Genomic DNA, 27,453 nt, shown 5'->3' with positions numbered 1-27,453 from the left:
TATGCCGTACCTATTTGCAGGTGCTCGTCTTTTAGAAGTTAATACCTATAAAATGAGTTCTCAAAAATAAGTAACATAAGCTTCTCAGTCATATGGGCTTCCCTGAGTTTCACACATTTCTCCAAAATAAGGGTGGGTGTGAGTGTGGAAAGAATGTGACCGATGGCTCTTTTCTGAATACAGATTACTGATAATGGGTATATAAAGAAGGCACAACTTAAGCAATGGTAAAGTCAGTAAACAATATTTTACTGAAACATTTCATGACACAGAAAATCTGTCTGAAGTGTAAAGTTACTGTCTTACACAAGAAGGACAGACCCATTTTCAAAGACTAATATGAATACAATAAATATGGAGTTTACATACTAATTTATACACAGAAACTCTGCCCCACAGCCATAAAAATTTATATTTAACAATGCAACATATAATTTAATCATTTGATTTATTTGACAGGTTTTTTTCTTTTTTCTAAACACAAATAACTACCTGGTTTTCATATACATATATAATATATATTTTATGTATATAGATATTCAACAATCTGTACAGCTTCTAAACATAAACTCCTAAAAGGCACAAGTGTCTATACAACATGTACAAAAATGGCTGGAGCGGACACAAAACAACAATTATTGGTCAAAAGTTCATGATTGCACAAAGATTAGTCATGAGTTTATGTCAGAAAAATGTGCTTTAAGGAAAGGAGGGTTTTCAAAGAAACCTTTAAGTGTTATATAAAAAAAAACCAAAACACCAAAAAACCAAACCAAACCAACCCGCCCCCCTGCATAAAGAGCCCCTAGGTCGCTATCACAAGCCTGTCCTCGTCGTCGTCACTACTCACGTCGCTGAACTGGGCGGCGGCCTGCCTCCGGGGCGGTGCTGTGGGCCTGGGCGCCGCTCTGTCCGGAGGGAGGGTGGGCTGGCCGGGGGGCTCCGGGACCTGTGGAGGCGGCTCGGCGGCACAGGCCACTTTGCCCTGCACCGGCGCGAGCTCGGGCTGGGGCTTCACATGATTCACCGAGGCGGCCTTCCCTGGGTCTGCTTTACCCGAGCCATCGGGCCTGGCCGGGTCTCTTGTGGGGGCAGAGGGGTCTGGAACCTTTTTTGCATTCGCCCGCTGGACCTGAGGAGACCCCTGAGGAGACGTGGTCCCGCCACCTGGATGGGCGCCGGCTGCCGGGGCGGGCTTGGGCGGCGCCTCCCTTGCTCTGCTGGGGGCGGGCGGCACGTCGGGGGCGGGCGGCACGTCGGGGGCGCCCGGCGTGTCCACGGCGGCCACTTGCCCGACCGAGGGGATTAAGGTAGGCAGCGCGATGTTCAAGATCTGGAGGCCTGGAATGTGCGCTTGGGGGCTGGGGCTGCTTTGCGAGGAAGGGTTTGCGGTCAGAACCTGCAGCCCCACGGCGTTGAGGGCGAGCCCCGGCGGGTGCACTTGAGGGGCCACGTTCGTGTTGGCGAGGCCCAAGATGTTGACGGTCTCCATGCTCAGGGACGGCAGCGGCTGCAGGCCCGGGGTGCTGAGGTTCGGCAGGCCCGGCACTCGGATTTGGCCAATGGGGATACATGGCACGACGCCGCTTAACTCGGCCACTCCCGCGGCGTGGGTGCTGCCCGAGGCCTCCGTGGCCGGGTCCCCGGGGGCGCCCACAGTTCTGTGAATGACATTGACGGCCGGGATCGTCAGCTGCATTGGCCCAGCTTGGATGGGTACAAACGTGGAGTACGTGAGGCCGGCAGGTACCACGTGGATCCCCCCGACTGGAACCATGTTATAGGGTGTCCTGGACTGCTGCTGAGAATGCAAAGGAAGGTGGCTGAACAGATGGGTCTGGGGGGAGGGCAGGCCTGCAGGCGGCTGGAGGGTCACTTGCTGCTTCTGGTCTGGAGCGTCGGGCTGAGGCGAGGCCCCTGAAGGAACCCCCGCTGCTGGCTGATGGCCGCGCTCTGCTGCAGGAGGAGGAAGTCTTACAGACGCTGCGCTCTGAAAGGCAGGACACAAAACCCTTTGACAGCACGGCTCTCTCCATCACGGAGCTAAACTGCTGGCATCACATCTATTCTTCCTAACCAGGCGGAAGCATGTATATTTGTATAAAAATGACAAGCTTGCTGAAAAGGATGTTTTCATTTAAAAAAAAAAAAATAAACTGCCAACTAAAAAAAAATCTATTACGTCTTTAATCTCGAGTACCAATAACAACCACACATTTTGTATACTACTTTGCAGTTTTCAATAAATTTTCTGGGTATCGTTTCATCTATAGAGAAGTTAACCTTGCGGCATAGCCGTAATTACACTGCCGTTGTTCTTACTTCTGTTGTTGTTATTGACGGCACCACCAGCTCTACCCTATTTTAGAGATTACGAGTTATTGAGAAATTGCGACACTAGCTGGCTATGAATGTCAACTCAAAGGGAAAATCAACTGGAGGATTACTCATTTTTGAGATAAAGGGTTGTCATTAATTAAAAAAAAATCCGCAGTTGTTTATTTATTCCTTTGTTCCTTCATTCATAAACTTACGAAATGTCTACTGAAAACCAGATTTCCAGGCACTGCCAGGTGTGTCAGTGATTTTAGGCTAGAGAAGATGAGAGCACAGGCGGCCAAATCTGGAAGTCGAAAAGGGACAAATCTTGCCAATCCCCCCTCCCGAACGAGACTATCACCTAAATATTAGCTTTTTCTTGATAATATCTACATTACAGAGTCACATTGACACATATGCTAACTTAAATATCAACTATGACTTAAGTATTAGTGCAATAAAGTTAAACTATATTAACTTAGAATGGTCTCTAGAAAGCCAAGCTTGCACAGTCTGTATTTTTCTCCAGGGTTACCTCCCAAACCGAAATCTGCCCCGTTTAAAAATACATCCTACGACCATCGTCAATCCATACTTGAGGTAAGACAAGTGTCAGGGAGATAACTATACTCGTCACAGATTTAAATACTCCTCATGAGCCACGCCAGGGGTAAAAGCAGAGACTCGTTCATAGCACACGTAGGTTGTGTTTCTTCTGTAGGCCTGTGTCTGGCCTTGAGCTGGATTTCTGGCAGGAAGCTCTCTAAAGCTGCCATGGCACTTCGATCATTCAAGCAAAGTGAACTTCTTGGTACATTATTTGGGTCACACCAACTATGCCACAGAAACTGGTAGCTGTCTTGCCAACGGGGGAAAAGTGCAAAATGTTTGGATAATTTAGTGTAAATACATCATATCAATGCCAGTGGAAAAAGAACTCAGGGTAAGCACGGGGACATCGAGGTCCCAAGGTTCATGTTCCCAAGGGCACATACATATTTTTTCAAGTGAATAGATTTTCAAGATCCATTTGGTCCTTTTACAGATTGATGATGAAAATATGTGAACTCTGATTAAAATACCTAGCAAGAAACCAAAAGACATAAATGTCCTTTACCCTTAAATAAAACAAAAAGTTAAGGCTAAACAAAGTGATTTAGCCGGAAGTAAATAATTTAAGTCCATTATTTTCTCAAGCCATTAGGATCCCCCTATTTAACAGGTTAAACAAAAGGAAACCAACAACAAAGCATTTACCTGTGTTAAAGTGATAGTCTTTCCAGCCACAGAACCTCCCAGAATTACTTCTGAGTCTGGGTAGTCTACAGACATCTGGTGACATGGGGATCTGGGCGCAGTGTCGGGTGACTGAGAAGAGTCTATAGGAGTTGTTGGTTCTTCTCCGTCTTTTGTACCATGCTGCCTGGTCTTTGCCGGGGACTCTGTATTCCTGCTATGGTCTGACTGCACTGTGCTTAGCACAGTCATCTTGGTGGGCAAGGCTCTGGGCAGAATGTCCATCGGGTCGGTGTGCACCCCAGAGAAGCAGTCAGCAATCCTGATGTCCTCCTCGACACTCCCAGAGTCCTGGAGGCTACTTCTAGATGGAAGGTGCTGCGGGCTGGCCGTAACAGAGGGAGCTGCTGACAAGACAGATTCGGCCTGACTGTCTTCATCATCATCTTCATTTTCATTATCATCCTCATCTGGGCCATCTGATTCTTCAAGGTCATACCCAGACCGCTCGAAACCAAATCTTGGCTTTTCATCTAATAAAAACAACCAAGGGACTATGTTATAGAATGTTTTGCATGTGGACAAGTGCAACCTTTTATTGTTGTTGTTGTTATTATTATTATTATTATTATAAGCTTAGCAACGCTGTGAGGAATAGAACAGATGAAGGCTCTACCCACAAAAAGCCTACAGGTTAGGCGAGGAGAGTGGTGAGGGGAAGAATAGGTCAGTGAGTCCAGGAATCAGAGAGGGGAGGTGCTGACAGAGAGTGGCATGGCCAGGACACTTGTTAGGGATGCAGAACGTGAAATGGACCTCCAGAAGAGTAGACAGGCAACGGCAGTTGTATCAAGAAAATCAGAAATAAAGGCCTCAACTATTAAAGAAGATTGAAAGATATTTAAAAAACTGAGAGTTCAACACCATTCTTCCTGAGTTCTTTCTCTCTACTACTTTGTATTTCCCTTTTATTGGACAAATTAAAATAAAAACAAACAAAAAAACCCTGAGGCCATCTGTATTTGTAAGTGAAATAATTTTATTTAATAATTACATTAAATATTTGCATTAATATGTGAATAGTATTTTAGATGTTTCCACTGTCCTCTGGGTAGTAATATTCTTTAATATTTAAGACATCTACTTTTTATTTTCTTTTTTACTAAGAGAGGTGCTAAATTTTCCCATCATTTTTTCATTATGATAATTCAACTCCTCACACGAAGAGGAACATTAACTAAAAGTCATTCATATCAGCTTCATGTCCTCATGCGGGACTTTAACAAAGAATATTCGAGAAGGTCCTGTTTCAGATGCTTTCAAAATTCTCATAAGCTCATGTGGAACTGGATTTAAAACTCTAACTGTTCAAAAATCTTACAAAATTAAAGGTGCTTTCCCTTAGAAAGCTAATAAACTTCAAAAAAAAAAAAAGGGAGGAAGATGAATGCAAAACGTCCACCCTAATTTTTTGTCACGAGTCATAATAAAGAAGACATCACATTGTAGTCAACTTAGCTCTGAAACATTCATTTACATACTTTTTAACATCTGCTTTTACACACGTATTTTGAAGAAGTTTATTTCCTGTATATCGCAAATGGTCTGCATCTTAATTTATTTTACTACTCCTTGTATATGACAAAGATAAGTTCTCAGAGAAATGTCTTAAGGGATGGACACCAAAACATCTGAGGGTGATTATTTCAAGAAGAGGGAATGGGTTAGAATTTTTAAGTTGTTTATCTCAAGTATATGTTACTTTTAGAATTAAAACATTCAAGGACAAAAACATATGCATGCAGGCTACTTTAAAACATGATTTTCATTTGCTTTTTGCCTTAGGGGTTCTGCTGTTTTGCTATAAAATAACACCGATTTGCTGAATCCCACCAGGTGTCCATGCTAGAGATGGAATGGGTGGTTTCTGGGTAATTGCTGTGCCTCCTGCCTCACAGATACCTTTCTGCAATCCTATCTGATGTTTGAAATTCTAAAATTGAAGAGTCATTCCCAATTTGTTTTGAGTTTGCCACAACAGTGCCAAATCAGACATTTTTAGATACTTTTTTTTTCCTCTTAAAGGGGAAAGCTGAAGAAAATCAGAAGACACCAGATGATTAGGAGAACAGGTGACTGGAGAGGGAGGTTGATTTCATCAGAGGTCAGCCCTGCTACAAAATCTAACTAGGATGAAACTTGTTTTGCCTTAAGAACTATTACTTAATTTTAAAAGAGAACAGGCCTAATTTTATATTTCCGACTTTTTCAATATGCCTCGTAAAGCTGAGATCCTAGTCAAAGAGTCCAAACTCCAAGCGGAGACAGTGTCTGCAGGAAGAGAGGAGACACCAAGTCTGCATCACCTGGGGTGGAGGCCATGGGACACTGGCTGGAAGAGTTCAGCTAAACAGCTGACGTGTTGGTTAGAGCCAACTACGGTCTGGCAGGACCGTGTGAATCCTCTGAAACCATGCTCTCCTGCGGGCTCTATGCTGTAAACCCCACTCAAGTGCTCACAGAAGAGAGCACTCAGTATCCATTGTGATCTAGATCTGGAGGGCAGGAGCGGTGGCCATAGAGAAGGGACAAGATATTCCACCTGGATCCACTTCCTCCCTTCCCACTAGGAGAAAACGCTACCCTGTGAAGGGAAGGGCACAAGCATCGCTGCCCTCAGGACATTGGTGAAAACGTACTGCAGTGGCGAAAGGGGAGGAATAGGAGAAAAAACGCAGCTCTACTCCTCGAAGAGGGAAAAGATTACCAGCTGAGTCTACCGCAGCGGCTGAGGGAGTGGTTGGGGAGCACAAGGACCACAGCCCAGAAACCTAAGAACCTGGTACATGTGGAAGACAGGCCGAATCAGAACACAGGTAGCATCCTGTCCTCCTCCTCACCCCTTAATACCAAGCTAAGACCGTTAAGTGACAGGTAACCCCTGCTGGGCGAGGGACAGGAGAAGAACAGGAATGTGTACAGTGACTCTCAATGAGACACAGTACACACGGAAGACCTAAAACTGGGACTGAAACAGGCATTGTACTCATAATCCACTCACCATCCCAAAGACAAATTAGCTCTGTAGCAATCTGAAGCCTCTGGTGCTCTCAGAGTTGCCATAGCTACAATGGATCTTTCACACAGGGTCGGATTCCTAACTAGAGACATTCTAATGCTCACATAAAGGCCCAGCAGGAGGGACACACCCCCTAGGAGGCAGAAAGACTGTTTACAGTTTCTGCTGTCTTACAGAAGATGTCTAGCTTTCAACAAAAATTACAAGGCATACAAAAAGGCAGGGGGAGAAAAAACATACTCAGAAGAGAGAAAACAATCAGAACCAGCTGGATGGGATACAGACATCAGATGTGCCAGAGCATTTAAAATAAGCGATGTGTTAAAGGCTCTCATGGGAACGGTGGACAACATGAAATGTCTAGTGGGAATTTCAGCTGAGAGATGGAAACTATGAAAAGGAATGAAATGAAACACTACCAATGAAAAACAGTAACAATGACAACAAGAAAATGGCTCAACCCAGAAGTCTATGCTCACTGGCAATAATTTTCAAAGATGAAGGAGAAATTCAGACTTTCTTAGAAAAACCTAAACCGAGGGGATTCACTGTCAGCAGACAATAAATGTTAAAGGAAGCTCTTTAGGCAGAGAGAATATGGTATCAGATGGGAATGTGGATCTACACACACACACACAAATGAAGAGCTTCAGAAAAAGATAAAGACAAAATTATTATTCTAAAGTTTTAATTGCTTGCTCTAAAAGACAATTGAATGTCCACAGCAGTCACAGTGTGCTGTGCATTTACAGCATTTGTAAATGGAGAAGGGAGGAAAGCTACAGCACAAAGGATGGAAAGGAGGAATTGTGATACACTGTTACAAAGTCTTCACACTACCTGTGAAGTAATGTACCATTATTTGAAGGAAGACAACTCAATTTTTCAAAAAGGTATAAATAAGAAAGTCAAGGAGGAGAGAAATATAACAAGTGTAAATAATATAACAAGGTATGAATAACAGGTCAAGGAAGAGATAAAACAAAATCATAAAAAATGCTCAATTAAGTAAAAAAAAAAAAAAAGAAAAAAAATGGCTGGCAAGATGATATGTTTTATTCCACTACACGGAAAAATGACACTAAAAGGAATGGTCTAACACGTGAACGAAAGGAGAGAAATTGCTAGACTGGATTAAAAAAAGCAAGTGTCAAGTATACGTATTGTGTGCAAGAAACGTATTTTTAATATAAAGACAAATAGATTGAAAGTAAAGTTTGGAGAAAGATATACCTTATGACATTAACTAAATTACAGATGGAAACACTAGTATACTAGTATCAGACAAAGTAGATTTGAGAACAAAGAATATTATCAAGACTGAACAGGAACATTATGTAATGATACGGAGGTGGCCTCACTATGAACATATATAACCCTAAATGCGTAGCAATGAAACCAGAGCCTCAAGATAAATGAGGCTAAAACTGAAAAAAGTAATAAACCAATCCACAATTACAGCTGAAGACTTCAGAACATTTCACTCTCAGTAATTCATGGAAAAAGAATATAGAAAGTAAGAACACAGAAGACCTGAAAAACACTATCAAATAACCTGTCCCAGCTGACAGTTACAGAACATTCCACCCAACACAGAATATGTTTTCCTTGTAAGTATACCTGGAACGTTTACCAACATATATCATATTCAGAGCTACAAAGGAAAACTCCATAAATTTAAAGTAATGAAAGTCATATAGAGTATGTTTTTGGATGAAAACAGAGTGAAACAAGAAACCAGTAACTGGAAGATACCTGAAAATCCCCAATATTCCAGATTTACCTAACATTCCTAAATAATCCTTGAGTCAAAGAAAAAGTCTCAAAGAAAGGTCAAAAATGCTTTGAGCTACATGAAAATTAAAATATAACATGAAAACTGTGGAAGGCAGCTAAAGAAGTGGTTATTGGGAAATGTACTGTATCAAACACTTCTATTAGAAGAGAGGCCTTAAATAAATAATCAGAGTTTTCACATTTAAACTAGAAAAAGAAAACAAAAACCAAAGCAGGGAGCAGAAAGGAAATAATAGAGATAAGAATGGAAATAAAGAAATCGACAAAAGAAAAGCAGAGAAAGTCAATGAAACCAAAAGCTGGGTCTTTGGAAAAAAAAAAAAAAAGAATAAAATTGATAATTATCTAGTAATACTGGCTAAAAAAAAAAAGATACAAATTACCAATATTAGGAAAGAAAAGGGGACTATTACTATAAATCCAGAGATACTAAAAGGATAACAGAAAATCTATTAAGGATACAGTTGGTTAAGCATCTGCCTTCAACTTAGGTTGTGACCTGGGATCAAGAGTCTCCAGGCAGGCTCCCTGCTCAGTGTGGAGCCTGCTTCTCCCTCTCCTCCCTACTCCTGCTCTCTTTCGCTATCTCTGTCTTTCTTTCAGATGAATAAATAAAATCTTAGAAAAAAACTTTTAAGAACTCTATGACCCGCCAATGAAAGCTAGAATTCAAAATTAAAGATACAATACTAATTAAAATAGCACTAAAATAATGAAATCTAATCTAATCTAAATTTAAAAAAGGACCTGTATGTTGAAAACTACAAAATACTAGTTAAAGAAACCAAAGACAGGAAATAAATGAAGAGATATACTAATACTCACAGACAGGAAATTTCAGTATTGTTAAGAAAGCATTTCTTCCCCAATTTGATCTACAGATGCAATACAATTCCATTAAAAATCTCATAAGTGTTTTACAGATATTGACAACTTGATTCCAAAATTTCAAAGGGAAAGAAAAGAAACTAGAATAGCCAAAGATGTTTAGGAAAAGAAAAGTTGAAGAACTCAGACCTAAGCAGTGTGGTATTGGCAGAAGGACAGACATATAGGGACCAACAGATGAGTGGAGAGAATCAGAGATAAAAACCACACAGATATAGTTAGCTAAATTTTTGACAAAGGCGGTTTCCATGGGGAAAGGACGGTCTCCTCAATAAATTGTTGCTGAAACAAATGGACAACCACATATGAAAAAAATGACACATACATAATACCTTATACAATAACTCAATCTAAATGTAAAATATAAAACTGTAAAACTTCTTAAAGAGAACTGTAGAAAATCTGTGTAACCTTGGAGTAGACAAAAGATTTGTTACATATGACATCAAAAGCACAATTTTAAAAAATTGATCAACTAGGCTTCATAATATTTTTAAAAAGCCCTTTTTTCTCTGAGAAAGACACCACAAAAAAGAATAAAGACAAGTAAAGACTGCAAGAAAACACCTACAAAGCGCATTTCGGGCAAAGAAATGGTATCTAGGATATATTTTAAAAATATCAAAATTCAACAATAAGTAAATAAATACCCCACTTTAAAAAAATGGGCAAAATTTTTGAACAAACACTTCACCAAAGAAGACATCTGGAAAGCAAAGAGCATATGAAAATATGCTCATTGTCATCAGTCGAAGAAGTGCAAGTAAAAACTGCAATGAAATGCCACTGTACCCCTATTAGAATATTTTTTTCAAAACGTGCTGGTAAGGTCACAGAACACTGGACTCTCCTACATTGCTGGTGGGAATGTAAGATGGCACAGACACTTTGAAAACCAGTTTGACCACCTGTTATAAAGCTACACGTCTCCCAGCCACAACACCCAGAGATTCCACTCCTCATGTCAAACCATGCAGGAATGGGAACTTACATTCATATGAAAACCTTCACATGACGGTCTTACAGCAGGTTTATTCATTTGCCAAATACCGGCAGCAATCTAGATCTTTCCACCGGTCTGTGGATAACAAACTACGGCACATCAGTACAACTGGAATACTACGCAGCAATACAAAAGAAGTGAACTAAACGGAAGCAGCCAGAACCCCAAGGCTATTCACTCTATTATTCCTTTCATATGGCACTCTGGAAACCTCACGACCATAGGGAAAGAAAGACATCAGTGGTTGCGAGGCGCTGTTGGGTAGGGGCAGCAGATGTCTTATAAGGGAATGGCACAGGGGAATTTGGGGGGTGATGGAATGCCCCTGTATGGAACTGTGGGGTTGGACATACCATTCTACGCATTTGTCAAAGACCGCCCTAGAGTGAGCTCAACGCCATGAAGTGAACTTTATGGTATCTCAATAGAAACACAATCAGTCAGGATGTGGGACATATCCAAGATGGAATGCAAGCTGAGACAGACAACGCTAACTGAAGTACCCGTGAACTGCATAACTACTCTGAAGGGGTGGGAAAAAGGTCCCCCCCTGGGTGAGGGTTCTGACCAGATGAAGTGAAGTCTGAAGACAAAAAGAACTGCACACAAACACTGACTGCAACTGTAAATCTGCTTTTTTGCAAGTGGGTTAGGATTTCTGAAACTGGTTCATTAATTGATACTAGAGCTGTGCAAGGGGCACCCAGGTGGCTCAGTCGGTTGGGTGTCCGACTCTTGGTTTCAGCTCAGGTCATGATCTCATGGTTCATGGAAGAGAGCCCCATGTCAGGCTCCACGCTCAGTGGGGAGTCTGCCTGAGAGTCCCTCTCTCTCTCTCTCTCTCCCCCTCTGCCCCTCCCCCATAATAAATAAATCTTAAAAACAAAAACAAAAACAAAAAAAACTAGAGCTGAATAAATATGCAAACATAGTGTAGATGGGGACCAGGTTCCTCACTGCAGGAGAAAGAAAAAGAAGGAAATAGAGAAGGCTAGAATCAACCGTGTGGACTGAAATTGGGACTATCAGTATGGACTCATGTTTCATTCATGTATACTGCATAAGTGTGTGTTTATGTATGTGTGTGTGCGCAAGCCTCCCCCTTCCCCCACAGATACAGAAATGAATATAGGTGTGTGTGTGTAGGTAGGAGTTAGCATATGTACATATACTTCCTAACTCTACCCAGTGACAGAGGACAGAAGCAGTGACAGGTCAGTAGCAATGAACACACCACCTGTGAGATCTTGGTTTCTAAACACCATTCTCCAGTAGGGGGAACCAGAGGTCCTTGGAGAAATGGTTGATGTCAGGGCTGAAACATCTAGGGGTGCTAGAAAATAAGGAACTTCTTAAAGAAAAAAAAAAGATGGGGCAAGTCAAAAGGGCACAGGAACAGACCTCAAAGAACTCTTGATGAGAACTTGAGCTACACAATAAAAAAACGGTAAGACTGATCATAACCCAAAGAATAAAATACATATCCCTGAGTCCATACAGATGTAAATGAATGAAAGGATGAAAGAACAAATGAAGATATGGTAACTTCTGCCTGCAGAAAAATTCCAATTAATAAATCAGAACACCCTAGTAATACTCATCGTAGGCAAGATCCACCAGTGTATAAGCAGAGTATCTGCATAGTCTCAAAGTATCTCCCATAAACATTTAATATTTACAAAGGGAACAACAGTAAGTTTACAGTAGAGAGTCCTGGAAGATTAGCCAAAGTCCTTCCAGAGTCCTGGAAGATCATGTTAATGTAGGTTAACATGACCAATAATACCTGTTGACATGGTGTACCTCCGGATACGACAACACTGAGACAAGTACAATTACTCTCTGGCACGTTCCTAATGATGCAAACCTCAATCCAGTCATGAGCATCCACCAGAAAACCCCACTCTGGGGACATTCTACAAAATGACTGATCAGTATTTCCTACAAATGGCAAGGTCATGAGAGACAACAGAGACTGAGGAAGTCATCAGAGGAGTCTAAGGAACCATGACCGCCAAGCGCCATGTGGGATTCAGAAGGGGATCCTGGGCCAGAGAAAAGACATTGGTGGAAGAAATGGTGAAACTCAAGTCACTTCTGTACTTTAGTTACTAATGTTGAGCTGAAGTTAATCTCTTAGTGTTGGCAAACATCCCGCAGTTCTGTAAGATGCTAACATAAGGGGAAGCTGGGTGAGGAGTACACAGGAACTCTATATGCGTTTTGCAGCTTTTCTCTTAAGATGAAAATAATCTCTTGGAAAGCTGCATAAAACAAACAAGTGGCCAGTACTCCAGGGTCTTTATTTTACTCCCTCAACACCAATATTCCGTCTCCTTCAGATAAACTTGCACAATATCCACTTCCCTGCTGTTCTTATACTCATCAAGGCTTCTTTCTCTGATAAGCAATTTTCTCTTTCTTATTGTTTAGTAGGAAACCATTAATTCTTGAAATCAAATCCAATGCTCCTCTTGGTGAATTTTTAGAAGCACAGGAAATTTCTCCCAAATACATGTGTTAAATTTTCAGCACCTAGGGGCGCCTGGGTGGCTCAGTGGGTTAAAGCCTCTGCCTTCAGCTCAGGTCATGATCCCAGGGTCCTGGGATCGAGCCCCGCGTCTGGCTCTCTGCTCAGTGGGGAGCCTGCTTCCCTTCCTCTCTCTCTGCCTGCCTCTCTGTCTACTTGTGATCTCTGTCAAATAAATGAATAAAATCTTTAAAAAAAAATTTTCAGCACCTATAATTCTTCCTACCTTGTATTTTGTATCTGGTTTTGCATCTCTTAGTCAGCTGGACATAGGGTTCTTCCAGCCACTGGGGCTCGGGGACAATGTGGCTTTGCGCTATATACACACCAATGCTATTTGATCGTAACTAAGACAAGGAGCAGATGAGCACTTGATATATTCTCAGATAATGATTAAAAAATGTAAACTGTAGGTAATTATTTTAAAGTGTCAAGCCAACAGCTCGCAAGTGTCAGAGCTGAGGCTCAAACCCAGGCTTGCCCGGCTCCTGAGTCTCTGGCTAAATGTTGCACATTCAAATGTCCTATTTTAAAAATCTAACTACAGAGTGCTCTGAAAGGTCAACAATAAATTATAGAAATTAAGCTAGCTTATAAATATGCATGACTTGAATGTTTATAGGCACAGAAATTAAAAGCTTCATGTAATTATTTGATTACGCATAGTAGAACCTATAAAATGCAATCCCCAAGAATGTAAACTAATCACTCAACGTTAACTTCACAACACATACACTGGCCTTTGTAATGACTATGGAAGTTTAAGAATACTTGTAGAATAGTATAAATCTTTAAAATTTTTAAATTTTATACACACACATACACACGCAATTTACATGAAGGATTTAAAAAAAGAACACCATATATCGTTTAATGTGGAAGGATGTAAAACTATTTGGCTCCATGTTAATCTGATTTTGCCTTGATCACGGCAAGTTTCAGACTAAAGCTGGAGGTATGATGGGTGGGAAAGCTGCACAGTGGCTTCCCTGGACCTTTCTCCTGGACAGAGCCACAGGCCTACAGCTTGGAGAGGAGTTAAGAAGGGCTGGGATTCCTCTCTGTAGTTTTCCTTCCGCAGGACAAGGACAGAGTAATGTTTATCTCTGCATGTGCGGTGTCTTGAAACTCCTGAAGGGGGAGTTTCCAAGTCTGGAAACCTGAACATAAACTCTGATTCATTACATTACATATTACATACATTGCATGTATGTTAAACAGGGCTGATACTCTAGGGTGATAGAGAAAAGAGAAAAAGGGATAGCTCAAATGAATGGGAGACAATGGCATTCTTTTAAATACCCATCCCAAGGCAGAGCCCACCAACCCCGTTCTCTTGTGTTAATACAAGTCCCTTCATATAACTTCACTGTCCCCTTAGCCCTGCTCCTATGCCCAAAGGACACTATTACTACCACATCAGAAATTGTGTCGACGGAAGACGAAGACAGGAAAAGTGACTCGTCTGTGATCACAAGCCGGCAAGCATGAGACCGCAGACTTGTTAACTACTCCGAAAACTTACCATTTAGGACTCTGTGGTATCGTCCATTTTGCCGTAGCGCGTTACATAGTATGAGAACTACCACAGCGCGCTGTGCACAGTTCCTGCTGTATCCGACACTGGCAAACTGTGGCTGCGGGCCGCGTGTGGCTTGCTGCCTGTTCTTGTCAATAAAGTTTTCCCGGCACGCAGCAGGCTCACAGGTTTACAAACTGTCCAATGCAGCCTTTGGTCACAACCAAATGTTAGTAGTCATGACAGAGGCTACATGACCCACGGAACATGAAATACTCATTATCAGGCCCTTTTCAGAAAGAGTCGGCCAACATCCCGGCTCTGCTGTCCTGTTTCAATCTAACCAGCACCATGTGACAGCAGTGATCTCAAACTCTTCTTAGCAAGGAAGTTAAGAGATGTCTCTGTGGCTAGGAAGCATCAAAGCCAAAACTTGGAACCAGCTTTTCATGCACTTGGGAGTCCTGTCATTATGCCGATAAGATGTATAGATTTCCTACTATTCTACCCCCATTGTTCTTTTTTTTTTTTTTTTTTGGTGTAGAGTGTAACACTCCAGGAGGGTAAAGGCTATAGCTCACCCCTCCGCATCCCCCAGACTCTACAACAGACATTAAAAAAAAAAAAATCCACACTTGCTTAACAAGTTCATAAATGCGAGGCCCTTACAAATTCTATTTAGTTTACGTCCTCCTAGACATATTCCTTCCCTGCTTGTAAATTTTTCCAATACTCAGTAAATATTTATGGAAGTGGAAAATTAATTCCCTTAATTTCTGTGAATTTAAATTCGTGAGGGAAAGAAGAGGTAGGCAATGCGGCACTACTGTTCTTCAAAAGCAAACGTTTCCATAAACTCTGTCACCCAATTTCCCTAAAGATGTAGTTCCAACTTCAGCGTGGGTGGGACGAAGGGCAGCCAGGACCTCCCATCGCTGCCACACAGTGACACCTGCTGGAAGACTCGGATTCACAGGAGGCCAGAGCCGCCGGCTCCGACGTCTGCTGCCTGTTTTTGTTTTGCTCACATGTTTGGAAACAGTACTTGGAGACACAGACAAACAGCAGCAACTTGGGGGAAAAAAATTCTTTTAAAGCCTGCAATTATGGCAGTAATAAGTTATTGGGCTATTTTGTTTTTGTTTTTTAAAGATGAAAACATCATTAAGAATGTAATGGGGTCAGCGTTTAATGTTTGTTCACTTCAGGAAGTAAAACTAAAAGACTCCTATCCCTGTCGTTCGTTAATGGTATTAACACTTTATCTTATACAGAAATCTCCAGAGCTATTATGGTTTTGTATTGTACATGGAACGTTTTCTTAAAAAGGAGCACTCATGTTTTCCCTGAAAATCCCAGAATGACAGAAACATACTGTACAGGTTTCATGTCGACAGAATTTCATTTAGAAAAATTCAATTAATTTTAAGGACAAATGTGATACAGGTTTTAAATCCTGCGGTCTGACATCAAGCTCTTCCACACATTACCCTAGACTTAAACCCCAGCAAGATCAGATCTGCAGCTGCACTTGGCCACACCGGACAGTCCTCCCCGTTGGGCAGCCGAGGGCATGTATTAACATTCCCAGCACTGCAGTCCAGTATTCTGTTGACAAAAACATTCTTTGGATCAAGGCACGAAAAGCAAATAGCCGGCAGCACGGTTTTTGACACAAAAGGTGAGAACACGAAAGTACTCACTACTACCCCAAGAGCACAGGGATGAAATTCCAGAGACTGTGCAATTTTGCATGGCAAGAAGACGACGAGCACCACGGGCGGGCTGGCTGGAAGGATGAGACTTTTCGTGAGCACATACTACTATAATTACAGCTTGAGTTGCTGGTTTTAAACTAAATGGGAACTTCTTTCAAATGCCAAGTGTCCACATTTTAATGGCTGGCTTAGAGAAACTTATAATTCCTCCGGCTTCATTCAAAATAAATGGTTCCTTGCATCTGTAAATTGACTCCACTTGGAAATTAGCACAAGAATTCATCCACTGAAGGATAAAATGGGTAGCTACGCAGCCTGCGGTTGCTAGTAGTAAGGAATTCTAAAAAATCGAGGTTTTTGGGTCCTTCATCACACCATTTTCACAGTGAGCTTTAATGAGTCGTCTTTAGCAACTGGGGACCTGCACGTGACTCTGGTGAAGGGCATTCTGAATGTTATGTTGGTTGGCACAGTAGGGAATAGGTTTAAGATAATTTGAAAAAAAAAAAAAAAAAAAGATAAGTGCCAAGAAAATAAATTCTGAAGTTAAGGAGAAACAAACCCAGAGTAAAACTTTGGGGAAAATAGACAAAATGAGGCAGACATAAAGGAATAACTAAATAAACATACAGCATTAAGAGGCCTTGGACTTTTGCCAGAAAGCCATAAGCTGGCCAAGACGTTACCAAATGCTAATAATATTTAAGAAATAAATATTCTGGGGGCGCCTGGGTGGCTCAGTCAATTAAGCATCCAATTCTTGATTTTATCTCAGGTCATGATCTCAGAGTCATGAGATCAAGTCCCATGTCCGGCTCTGTGTGGAGCATGGAGCCTGCTTAACATTCTCTCTCTCCCTCTACGCCCCTGCCCCACCCCCTGCACACATTCAATCTCTAAAACACACACACACACACACACACACACACACACACACACACACACACACACACACACACACATATATATTTTTTGGTGAGATACTTTGTAGTAACACTGTCTGGCCTTTCATGAGCGTTTAATAAATTTTGTTGTATGAAGGAAAGCTCAGAGATGGTATTTCTTGATGATATATCTTGGTGTGCTACAGAGAAGATAAATTAAATGACCAAACTGCCCAATTTTCCCTGTAAACCGATAAGCACTATCCTTGGTATAGGTTTCTGGGTCCTATTCTACAAACTCTGGCATTTAGTATCAGGTCTCCCAAACAAAACCATTGTGGGTTATTTGTTTTTCTTTTAAAAAGCTCTACCCTGTTTCTTCGATGTCCAAGGTGATCAAGATTTAAATGTATGCAGGAAGGTCGGGCATGTCACGTGGGCACTGACCATCTCAGCGCATGTCACATTCACTAATGTGTGCTGAATCTAATTCTCTTTTTCTTTTTCTTAAAGATTTATTTATTTATGTGAAAGAGAGCAAGAGACAGAGAATGAGTGGGGTGGGGGGGGGGGTGCTGCAGGCAGAGGGAAAGGGAGAAGCAGGCTTCCTGCTGAGCAGGGAGCTTGACTTGTGGCTTGATCCCAGGACCTGGGGATCATGCCTTGAGTCAGCTTAACTGACTGACCACGCAGTGGTCTAGGGGGCCCCTAGCCGTCCTCTCTGAGGTACCGTAGGAAACCACTGCCAGCACGGCCACCACACGGTTAGACTAGGACATGCAGCGTGGCTATCAAAATTGTGTAGGAATTTAAATCAGTATCTGGAGAAGACAATGTCACATATCGTCACACTGATCAAGCCCTGACATTCTGGAGGAATGGTTTCCCAAAAGACATGGAGCTTCGAATCGGGCTGCTTATTGTTCTTTATTCACCGTATTTTTTTAGTTGGCATCTATCATCTATCAGCATTGGTAGTGACAAATTTCAACTGTGTTTAGGCAAAGCTAGGTCACAAAGGACAGTCAGCTGGTGGACTTAGTTATTTCAGACTTTACTTTTCATAGGGTAGACCAGCTGTCCCCCACCCCCACCCCGACAACTGCCATCATGTGGGCACAAAAGGCATTGGAAGAGCCATAGCAATCATTACCTTTTTGAAATAAAGGGAAGAAAGCTAACCGTGAGGCGTGCTATGGCACCCTCCCGCCAGCCCAACCTTCGACTTTTCGACGTGCAGCGACGGGATTCCAGTGCGGTTTCTGGCAGTACCCCGCGTCAGGTCTTAGTATCAGATTTACGCTAGATTACAAATTTGAGAAATGATAGCAAGATCACAGGGTGCCACGAAAACATTTGCTAAAACTGTTCACCATTAAAAAGAAGACAGCAAGTTCCGTGTGCAAAGATCCCACATCACACAACACAGTCTGACCCCTGCTTTTCATCCAGTGGGCAGGGGAGATGGAGAAGACACTAGCAGGCCGGAGTGTTGAGATGGGCAGAGGGGCCTATGCGGCATCTGAAGTCCCCCAAGGAACCATGGCCATGTGCCTGATCCCTACACGGGGGAGACTCTGTGACCAGGGGACAGGGAACCTCAGTGGGCAAGGAGGGTGCAGAGAGGCGGAGCTGGCACAGATCACCCAACACTGACCAGCCTCAGACCCCTGAGCTTCAGTCTACCTGGAAGTGTACATTTCGAAATTTAGAACTGCAATACTTGAAAACCATTGATTCTCCTTCCTAACTTTTTAAAAGTCAGCCACTTCGTCTCTGACGTGTTCCCCTGGGAAAGGAAACTGAAAGTAAAGTGAAACACTTTGTGACAAGCTGCTATATTTTATCACATCCTTATGGAGACCACGAGGGTAGGATTTTAAAACACACACAAAAATTAAAGCAGGAACAAATCAAGACCTTACCTTTTACGATGAACTATTCTATGGGGAGAACAGAAATTAATTCCAGGGGAAACAGTGCTCCCTAATTTAATAAATGAAGAGCAAGTTTTCTAAATTAGTCATTACACATTTCTATGTATACATACAATGGGATGTCACAAGGAAAAACCCGTACCAGACTTCCCACCCAAACTTGGGTGGGAGTGAGGCATGTGGAAGCACTGAGGTGCTCTCTTTATATAAACAGCCTTCCAGAAAGAGGCGTTTGCTCCATGGAATTATTTTTTATTGCTGCTGCTGAACGGGACCATCCGCTTAATGAACTCATGCTTCTTTCAGGCATTACAGTCTAATTTCCCACTACAAAATAAAACAGCATCATCGGGGGGAAAAGAGAAACAAAAACAAAAGAAAGCAAAATAAAAAAGCTCGGCAATGAAAATTCCAGAGTCATGGATTAAAAGCTCTATTATCTTTTCTTTCCTTGTTTCAAAAACATTTGAAAAAATAATCTGGATTGAAAGACAGGTGTCTATGGGCCCGAGGAAGCAATGACTTTACATGACTTTAGATGACATTAAAAAAACAAAACAAAAACCTAAACTTTTTAAATCAAAGGAACACTTTTTGTATCATGGAATGTTTAAAAGAATAAAAATACTAGAAAAAAATCATAACAAAGAAATAGTGGGTTTCAAGTGTCACAACATCACGGAACTGGCATGAACTGCCATAGCAGAGGCTCTAAACAAGTAGGTGGGCAGCTGGCACCACCACTCTCCGGGCTTCCCTGGGCTCAAGCCCCCTTGCATGGTCTGACCTGTCCCACAGCCCCTGTCAGGGGTGCACCCTGCCCAGCTCTCACATCCTGTCCCAGTTACACACTTTGTACTTGTTCCTTTCCCCGGTCCTTGCGGTTTCTGCCCAAGTAGCTCTCTCGGTCCAGCAGATGGCCCTCCCTTACCCCTCCTCCTCACCAGTTCTTTTTTTAAAAAGATTTTATTTAATTTGACAGACAGAGATCACAGGTGAGCAGAGAGCCCGATGTGGGACTCGATCCCAGGACCCTGGGATCATGACCTGAGCCGAAGGCAGAGGCTTTAACCCACTGAGCCACCCAGGAGCCCCCTCACCAGTACTTTTTTAAATAAAGTGATGTACGGGTAAAGAAGTTCCTTCCCTTTCTTCGAGGGTACCCTTAGTCATCTTTCTGCACCATCCAGGCCTCCCTGCTCCTGCCCCAACCCCAGCTGAGGCTGGGCTCACTCCTGAGCCCCGGGGTGACGGGGCGGGGAGGGGGGGCATGCACGTCCCCTACGGCTGCTCCAGGGCTGAATAAATACATAAACAGATCAACCAGAGAAGCAACTTTTCTTCTCTGGAGCTACCAAAAAGCGGGTCTTCGTCAATCTGGAGTGATCATCACTGAGGATGGGAAAACGGAAGAGTCAGATGACCTCAATTACCCTCTCGTCTTCTGATCCCACAACCAGTAACAATTTAACAAACAAACGCCTTCATCGCCTCGACAATACTTGTGTCTACTTTGGCCATATCATGAAAACTCTGGTTATGGGTAGAGGCGTTAAATGGCATCTCATAGCTACTGTCTGATTTTAGTGAAGGGATTTAACAGAAAACTAACATGTCCAACTCAAAAAATAAGAAGACTGAAGAACTTTCTGACAGACTGTAGGTCATTTCTTTCCCTCAGTCCTTCATTAAATCAACAACTATTTACTACCTATCACCTGCCAGCCACCATCCTGAGAAGCTGGAGATCATGCAGCAAACAGAATCCTTGCCCTCACATTCTATTTCCCTAAAACACACACAAACACATAACACACCTGGTAGGGATACATGCCAGAAGGACTACAAAGCAGGACAGAGAGGTGTGAGTACTGCTGGCAGTAAGAGCGGGAGGTGTGGTTGTCGGGGGGGCTCAGAGGGCCTCGCTGACCCGGCAGCACTGAGCAGAGCACTGAAGGACACGAAGGGGTAAGTCCGGTAGGAACTGGCGGAGGCACTGGGAAGACGGGAACTGAGCACAAGGCCCGAGTGGGGGCCTGCTGGGCTGTTTAATGAAGAGCGGGGAGATGCGAGTGGGTGTGGCTGGGTGAGCAAGGGCAGAGGAGATGGGAGACGAGCTCGGGAGAGATGGTGTGCGGAAGGTAGAGAAGGAAGCGCGCAGCCGACCAAGCACTCTGAAGGACAGGAGACCTTTAGAGGGTTTTCAGCAAAATAAGGATGTAATTCAAAACACAACACAACAAAAAAACAACGCTTTGGTTGCTCTGCTGGAAGTCTGTCAAGGGGCTGGGTTGTACACAGAGCAGTCAGGGGTACTCCAAGCCACTGAGTGGAGGCTGTGGTGACTCTGACCAGGGTTGGGTGGCAGAGGGGGTCAGACGTGGGGAAGATCCTGAACACACTTCAGGAAGGAAGAGGCAAAGGCACCAAGGATGACTTCAAGACTTGGTCTAGCAGCTGGGAAGACGAGACAAGACACTAGGGGAAGTGTGCTTCTTGGAGGTAAGGGGTGAACGTCCAACTTGAGGTGCCCATGAGACTCGCCAATGGGGGTGGTGAGCAGGTGGACAGATGCGCCAGTCTGGCGTGAATACTGGAATCAGCAGGAGACAGGTGGTATTTCCGTCAGAAAATGGAACGAGACTACCGAGCGAGTGGGTACAGACAGAAAAGAAAAAGAGACCGACCACCAGCCCTGGGGTCGCCCTGGGGCGCCGCATGCAGAGGCCGTGTTCAGGCAGAAAACAGAACCTTCTCCAGCCATGCAGCATCCTCCTGCATGCAGGTCTGGGCTTTCTCCCCTAAAAACACAGACATCTGAGGAACTGTTCAGCAAGATCCCGTCTCTGACTACTGCCGATTTAATGGAGAGGAACCTCTTTTCAAAGAATCGTATGACACCACTTTGGGACAGTAATCAAGAAAACACTAAGACAGCAGGCTCTCATTCAGCCAACCAGGCAAAATTTAAATTCTTACAGTATAAGGTAGAGTCAAGGATGAGCAGAGACAGAAACTGTTCTAAAAAACAATTTAAAATTATAAAGCAAAATTAATTTTCTAGGCATCTACGTACAAGGTGATACTGTTGATACAAATTCAAAACACAAACGAACCAACCACATACTATTCATGGATATATGAAAGTACATTAAATGAATTGAAAGGCGCAGTTAGTGTGTGGCTCTGGGAGGGAAAGTGACTGGCAAAGGTGACCTGATGTGTAATGATGTGCTTGACTGTTTTTTTTTTAAATACACTCAATTTATGAAAAAGACTTGAGACAAATATGAGAAAATATAATAATCAGGTCTGGTGTGAATCCCTGAGGGTAGTAATAAAACTCTTTGTAATCATTCTGTATTTAAAAAACAAAACAAAACATTTTTTTTTAGAAGCACAAAACAGAAGAATGAAAAGTTCACTGTATAAAACAAATGCTTACTACTGTTACACGTACATTCCAAGCCCATAATAAAGCAAAAGTAGGATATGCTGGTTGGCATATTCATAAAGAATTGTTAGGTCTCCAGTACGGTATAGCACTTGGCAAAATCCACCTAGATGCTACAATTTACTATTCAATTAAAACTGTGAAAAAACTGAGTATGCTACCCATAATTACAGTAATTAAAAAAAATTTAACTAAGAGAAAAATCAAGTAAAATTTCCCAGTTTTATCAAAAGATCCCATCTGAATAGGGAATCAGGTTATCAAGTTTGAGTTATCATCTAAAACCCACTTCAAGTGCTTCTGGAATGAGCTGAGAAACACAAACATGAATGGACAGATATGTAAGTCCACCCATCAGCCGATCTAAACAATACATGGTAATAATGCAAACCACATTTAATTTTCCTATGCAAATTTCAGATATAAACACTACCTTCCTCTAACTTTAGAGGACTCTAAAGATATTTTACTTAATTTTTACAAGACATCTTCTTAAAGAAGTAAAACATGTAAATGAGTGTATACTATAATACTACTTTTTACATTTGTGTTTCTCAGACATTAGTATTTCTTATTTCTACTTTGTTCCTTTTCTAGTCTGTGGGTAATAATAAACTTGATGAAACTCTTACTCATTCTTCCTAGCTTTTTACTTCTGAATGGCTCTATATAATAGCAATATAGCAAATAATAATAAAGCAAATAAAATTTTTTTCTTCACTTTATCACGGTAGTTAATTTACTGCGTGACTGCTAGGAGCAGAAAATAAACCAAATAAGCTGTATACATTAGAAGTGAATTATAAGTAATTCTATTAAATGTGTAAGTGTCTTTAAACAAAGACACGACACAGAATTCAATTTCTGGCAATTCAAAAATCAGCTTTTAATAAGTGTGTTCCTAGGCAGAAAAGTTACACATATGTTAATGCGACAGGCACTTTTAAATCCTGATTATTGTCATCCCCAAAATGTATAAAGTGTCAAGGTGCCTAAAACACGTAAAAAGCTCCTTATTGTCCTAAATTTGTTATGATGTTCTTTTTCTTCTATCAAGAATGTACCAGTTTATTCCCAAAAAAGAGTTAAAGGCAATCCTTTCTGTGTGCTCAAAATCCTGAATCATATTGGCTCTACCACTTATGGTGTGAGTCACTTCCTTTGCGTATCCAGAAAAAAATTCAGGGTGATTCATTCAGTGTGTTACTGGTTGTCAGGTGGAATAAAACACGTTTGACTTTTTACCTATATTTTCAATGATATCCTCACCACTTTCTGTTTGGAAATTTTCTAGATATCAAACTAATGCATGTTAACTAAAACATAGCAAGCAAATAAAGGTTGAATTTAGGGCATGTTTCAAAAAAAGTAGGACAACTTTTTAGGGAAAACTTCTCTCTCTTTGGTTGATAAATTCTTGGCTTAAAAAAAAAAAAGTCTTACGAGAGAATAATTCTACTACTCTCTAATGAATCAGAACAGCTGAACAGGTTTACGTTCCCTCAAAATTGGTTAAAGATAAACACTTCTATTTGTTGAGTGAACGCCGTTAAGAAAACAACCGGTTAACTTCTTCAAAATAACAAACATCTTGGGGACGCAAACGAATGTTCTGGTCCACAAACATTTCCAGAGCAGCCGCTCTGGGTGAGGCCATGCACCACGGGCTGTGGGTGATGCGGGCATCACTCCTTCACCAGCTCTGCTCAGGACATGCTTCGAAATCTCGGTGAGGAGGTGAGGTAAGCAGTTGTAGATAACCCCAACATAAGGCAGAAAGAGAATCAATGCTTTCAGAGAGCAAACGTTAAACTGCTACAGGAGCTGAGAGCAGGGAGAAGTGGCTTCCCACAGTGTGGGAAGGGAAAATCAGAGAAGGCTTCATGGAGCAGTGGGTTTGAGCTAGACCTCGAAGGGAGGAAGAGTTTTGTCCAGTGCACACTGGGAGCCATGTCTGCATGGGGATTGAGGGCGGTGGTGGGGTTTAGGGGAAGGTTAGAAAGGGAGAGAGCCAGATCAATGCCACGTAGGCAGGAAATTTAAGCATGAGGATAGGTGAAAGAAAGAAATGAGAAACAAGGGTGGAGAAGGAGGAGGACACAGACCATAACGGACTTTGAAGATGTGCGGTCAGGCGGCTGACAGTTCACTTGGGAGGCAAAGGGAAGCCAATGGAAGACGAGCAGCAGAGCAGGAGTGTGAGCAGACACATGCTTCGGGAAGATGGATGTCTGCGGGGCTGGACGGGTGGGAAGGAGGACAAACTACAGGTGGGAACACGGATGAGGAGTCTACTGCATCGTGTAAATAAGCAGCAACGACAGGAAGAACTAGGAAGTATCAGTGAGAATGGAAAGCAGCGTATGGATGCAAAAAAACCAGTACATTATAAATAGCATTTATGAAAAATATGGAATAAAGCCTTACCTGATTCTTCTGTATCTTGTTCATCTATTAAACCTACTGAGACGCCTAAATCCACACATTTCTTGCTATGTGTCTTGGACTTCATGTGTTTTGTCAGATTTCCTTAAGGGAAAAGAATGTTTACTAAGCTTATGTAGTATTATTTTGCTCTCGCATTTGTCAACACTGGCAAATTTCATTCCTATTTCAAGTGAAAGCACAGACTGTGGTTATACAATTCCAAGACTAAAATTTGGACAAGCAAAAGAATTGGTATCTATATGTTGTAATAACCTTGCTATTCATGACTAATGGCTTCTCTTTTTCAAATCTGCCTTCACTACCTGGATAATGTCTACTTTTGCCTTTGGTTTCTATTCTGTAGTCCTCATTTATTTCTGAGTACATTTTATATTCAGTTTAAAGTCCCCTTGGATTGCACTAAGATCTGTAGTTCCTGTAGTCCGAAACCTCCCCCATCATGTCTGCTCGATCTCCCGCATGGTACCTTGTTTCCTTGCATGCTTTGTAGTTGTTATTGAAAGCTTATCTTCAGCAAGACTGTTTCCCATGGAGTCTTAAGGACCCTGGGTTGTACAAACATCTCTATGGATCAGTTTTCCAACTGCTTCTACTTGGGACTTAAGGTTTCAGACCACTAATTCTAGACTAACTAACTATCTATCTATGAATGACATGGCAGAGGTCAGGGGTTTTGCTTTTTAGGAGGTATCTTTTTCTCACTTGATCCAAAGTCACTGGGCAGGAGGGCCAGGCTTATTTCAGAAGCCTCAGACTCCATTCCAGGATTGACGTTAAAACCCCAGGGCTGGATAGCTGTGATATCCCCAGAAATTCCTTTTTTTTTTTTTTAATTTTGTTTGTTTATTTAATCATTATTATTTTTAAGTGTCTATTACTGTTGGGCTAGCATGGAGTTTCTTTTTTATTTCTGTTACCTGGGAATTTGTTTTTTTAAATTTCAAGCTTGACTATCTATTAAAAACTACATTTGGCTGTTATGTCATGAACAGAATTTCTGTTCACTGGAAGCTGAGAAAGAATTTCCTGCATTAATTTCCCTTCACCATATTGACTAGAAGTCTCTCAACAGTATCTCTAAAGAGGTGTTTTCTTTGGCAGCTAAGTATTACCAGGTTAACTGGGAACCCCTGGGCACATTTGTCCCATGGGATCATGAATGCAGGGGGAGAGCTCAGGTTCTTTTCCGGACACCAAGCAGCTTGAGTGGAGAACGCCACACACACACACACACACACACACACACACACACACACACAACTGCCAACAAGGGAAAATCATCTCTTTTGAGAAAACAAAATCTAAAGACTTAGTTTGGTTAGCAGGGGCAGACTAGTATTTCAGAATAAGCATCTAGAAGAGTTAAGAATGTCTGAATCGTTGCTCCCAGCTCTGGGCTTGTGGTCACCGGAGGGCGTGCGACACGGCTGTTACTTGTAGAACCTCAGGACCACTACAAGTGCCTTATTCCGTGGAACTGGTCACACTTGTCCCAGCCAATGCTTACACTAGACAGTACACCGGACAGCATCCCAGAGCCTGGTGCTTTGGGGGCTCCAGTGTGAAAGGGTGCCTGGATCAGATGAGGTCTAAGACCCATCAAACCCTGACTTCTATAATTCTAGAGGTGACATCTGGCTTACATGGCCTGGCCATGTCGGATACTTAATTTAAATACACTTAAAAAAAATAAAGCAAATATGGCAAAATGTAAATGATTAGTAAAAGGTGGTTGGTATATTGGTATTCATGATACAGATCTTTACTTTTCTGTCTGCTTCAAAACTTTCATATTAAAAAGTTCAAAACAAATGGCTCGGCCATCAGAATAAGGCTGAAATTTCCAATTATAAGTCAAAGCACTTTCTAATATAAAAACAATATGACAAGCCAAATTACGAGTTCTACTAATAGTCTCTTTTAAAGTGCTTTTGTTCCCTAAATGGACAACTATAGAACATTATTTGCTTCTTATAGAAATTAATGGATAATTGTAACCAGGCAAATTTGGGAATATAAAGTTCTAATAAGCACATTTTCTCATAACTTGAGCTATTATTTATTATTAACCTACTTCTTAAATAAGTTAAAATAAATAAACACTCTGCATTTTAACATGCAAAAATACATATTAAAGATGCAAATATCCCTTAGCAATGCCATGAACTTTGTGCATTAACTTAACAAGTAAGTTTTTTAACAGATTTAATAAACATGACCCTAAATCCTCTGGAAAGCACGTAAGGTTTTGTTTCTGGGTTCCGACGGCTACATATAGAGTGTCTAGCTTTCTGTGTATAAGTGACAGTAAATCCCAGAGAGATGCAAAGCTCACTGTATATTTTCTGCTGACTGACCTTTAAACAGGGAAAACAAATTAATTAAAATTATTTTGAATATGTCCTCATAAAATAAATTAAGAGGACAAATGACGAAGCAGAGATTTACACACATTGCCATGGGAAGCATCACTCTCTCGCACTGCATATATCCTTCTCTGGGCGCCATTTCGCCCCCTCCACATGCCCATATTGATGTCGCACTGTCATTACATCACTCTTTCTGTGACCACCAGACACAGCCAGTGAGAAGTCGAGCTGCACCGACTAGGACAACAAGGTAAATCCAGGAGAGCAACATC

General features: G+C 41.9%; 1 protein-coding gene across 2 annotated transcripts in view; it reads right to left on the bottom strand.

Moving 5' to 3' along the window:
• Window positions 1-229: 229 nt before the first annotated feature.
• HIVEP1 (HIVEP zinc finger 1) overlaps window positions 230-27,453 on the bottom strand; it is a 139,354-nt gene continuing 112,130 nt past the window's right edge. For both annotated transcript variants that reach the window (XM_080806119.1, XM_080806120.1), the window contains 3 exons: window positions 24,792-24,893; window positions 3,577-4,088; window positions 230-1,990 (listed from right to left, as the gene is read on the bottom strand). In XM_080806119.1, coding sequence (XP_080662245.1) covers window positions 806-1,990; window positions 3,577-4,088; window positions 24,792-24,893 — 1,799 coding nt within the window. In that variant the 3' untranslated portion in view covers window positions 230-805. The remainder of the gene's footprint in view (window positions 1,991-3,576; window positions 4,089-24,791; window positions 24,894-27,453) is intronic.

Source organism: Martes martes (genome assembly GCF_963455335.1).
Source record: "Martes martes genome assembly, chromosome: 6".
In the NCBI taxonomy this organism is placed as follows: Eukaryota; Metazoa; Chordata; class Mammalia; order Carnivora; family Mustelidae; genus Martes; species Martes martes.
Note: the sequence above shows the minus strand (reverse complement) of the source record. Positions and strands in the feature narration are given on the sequence as shown.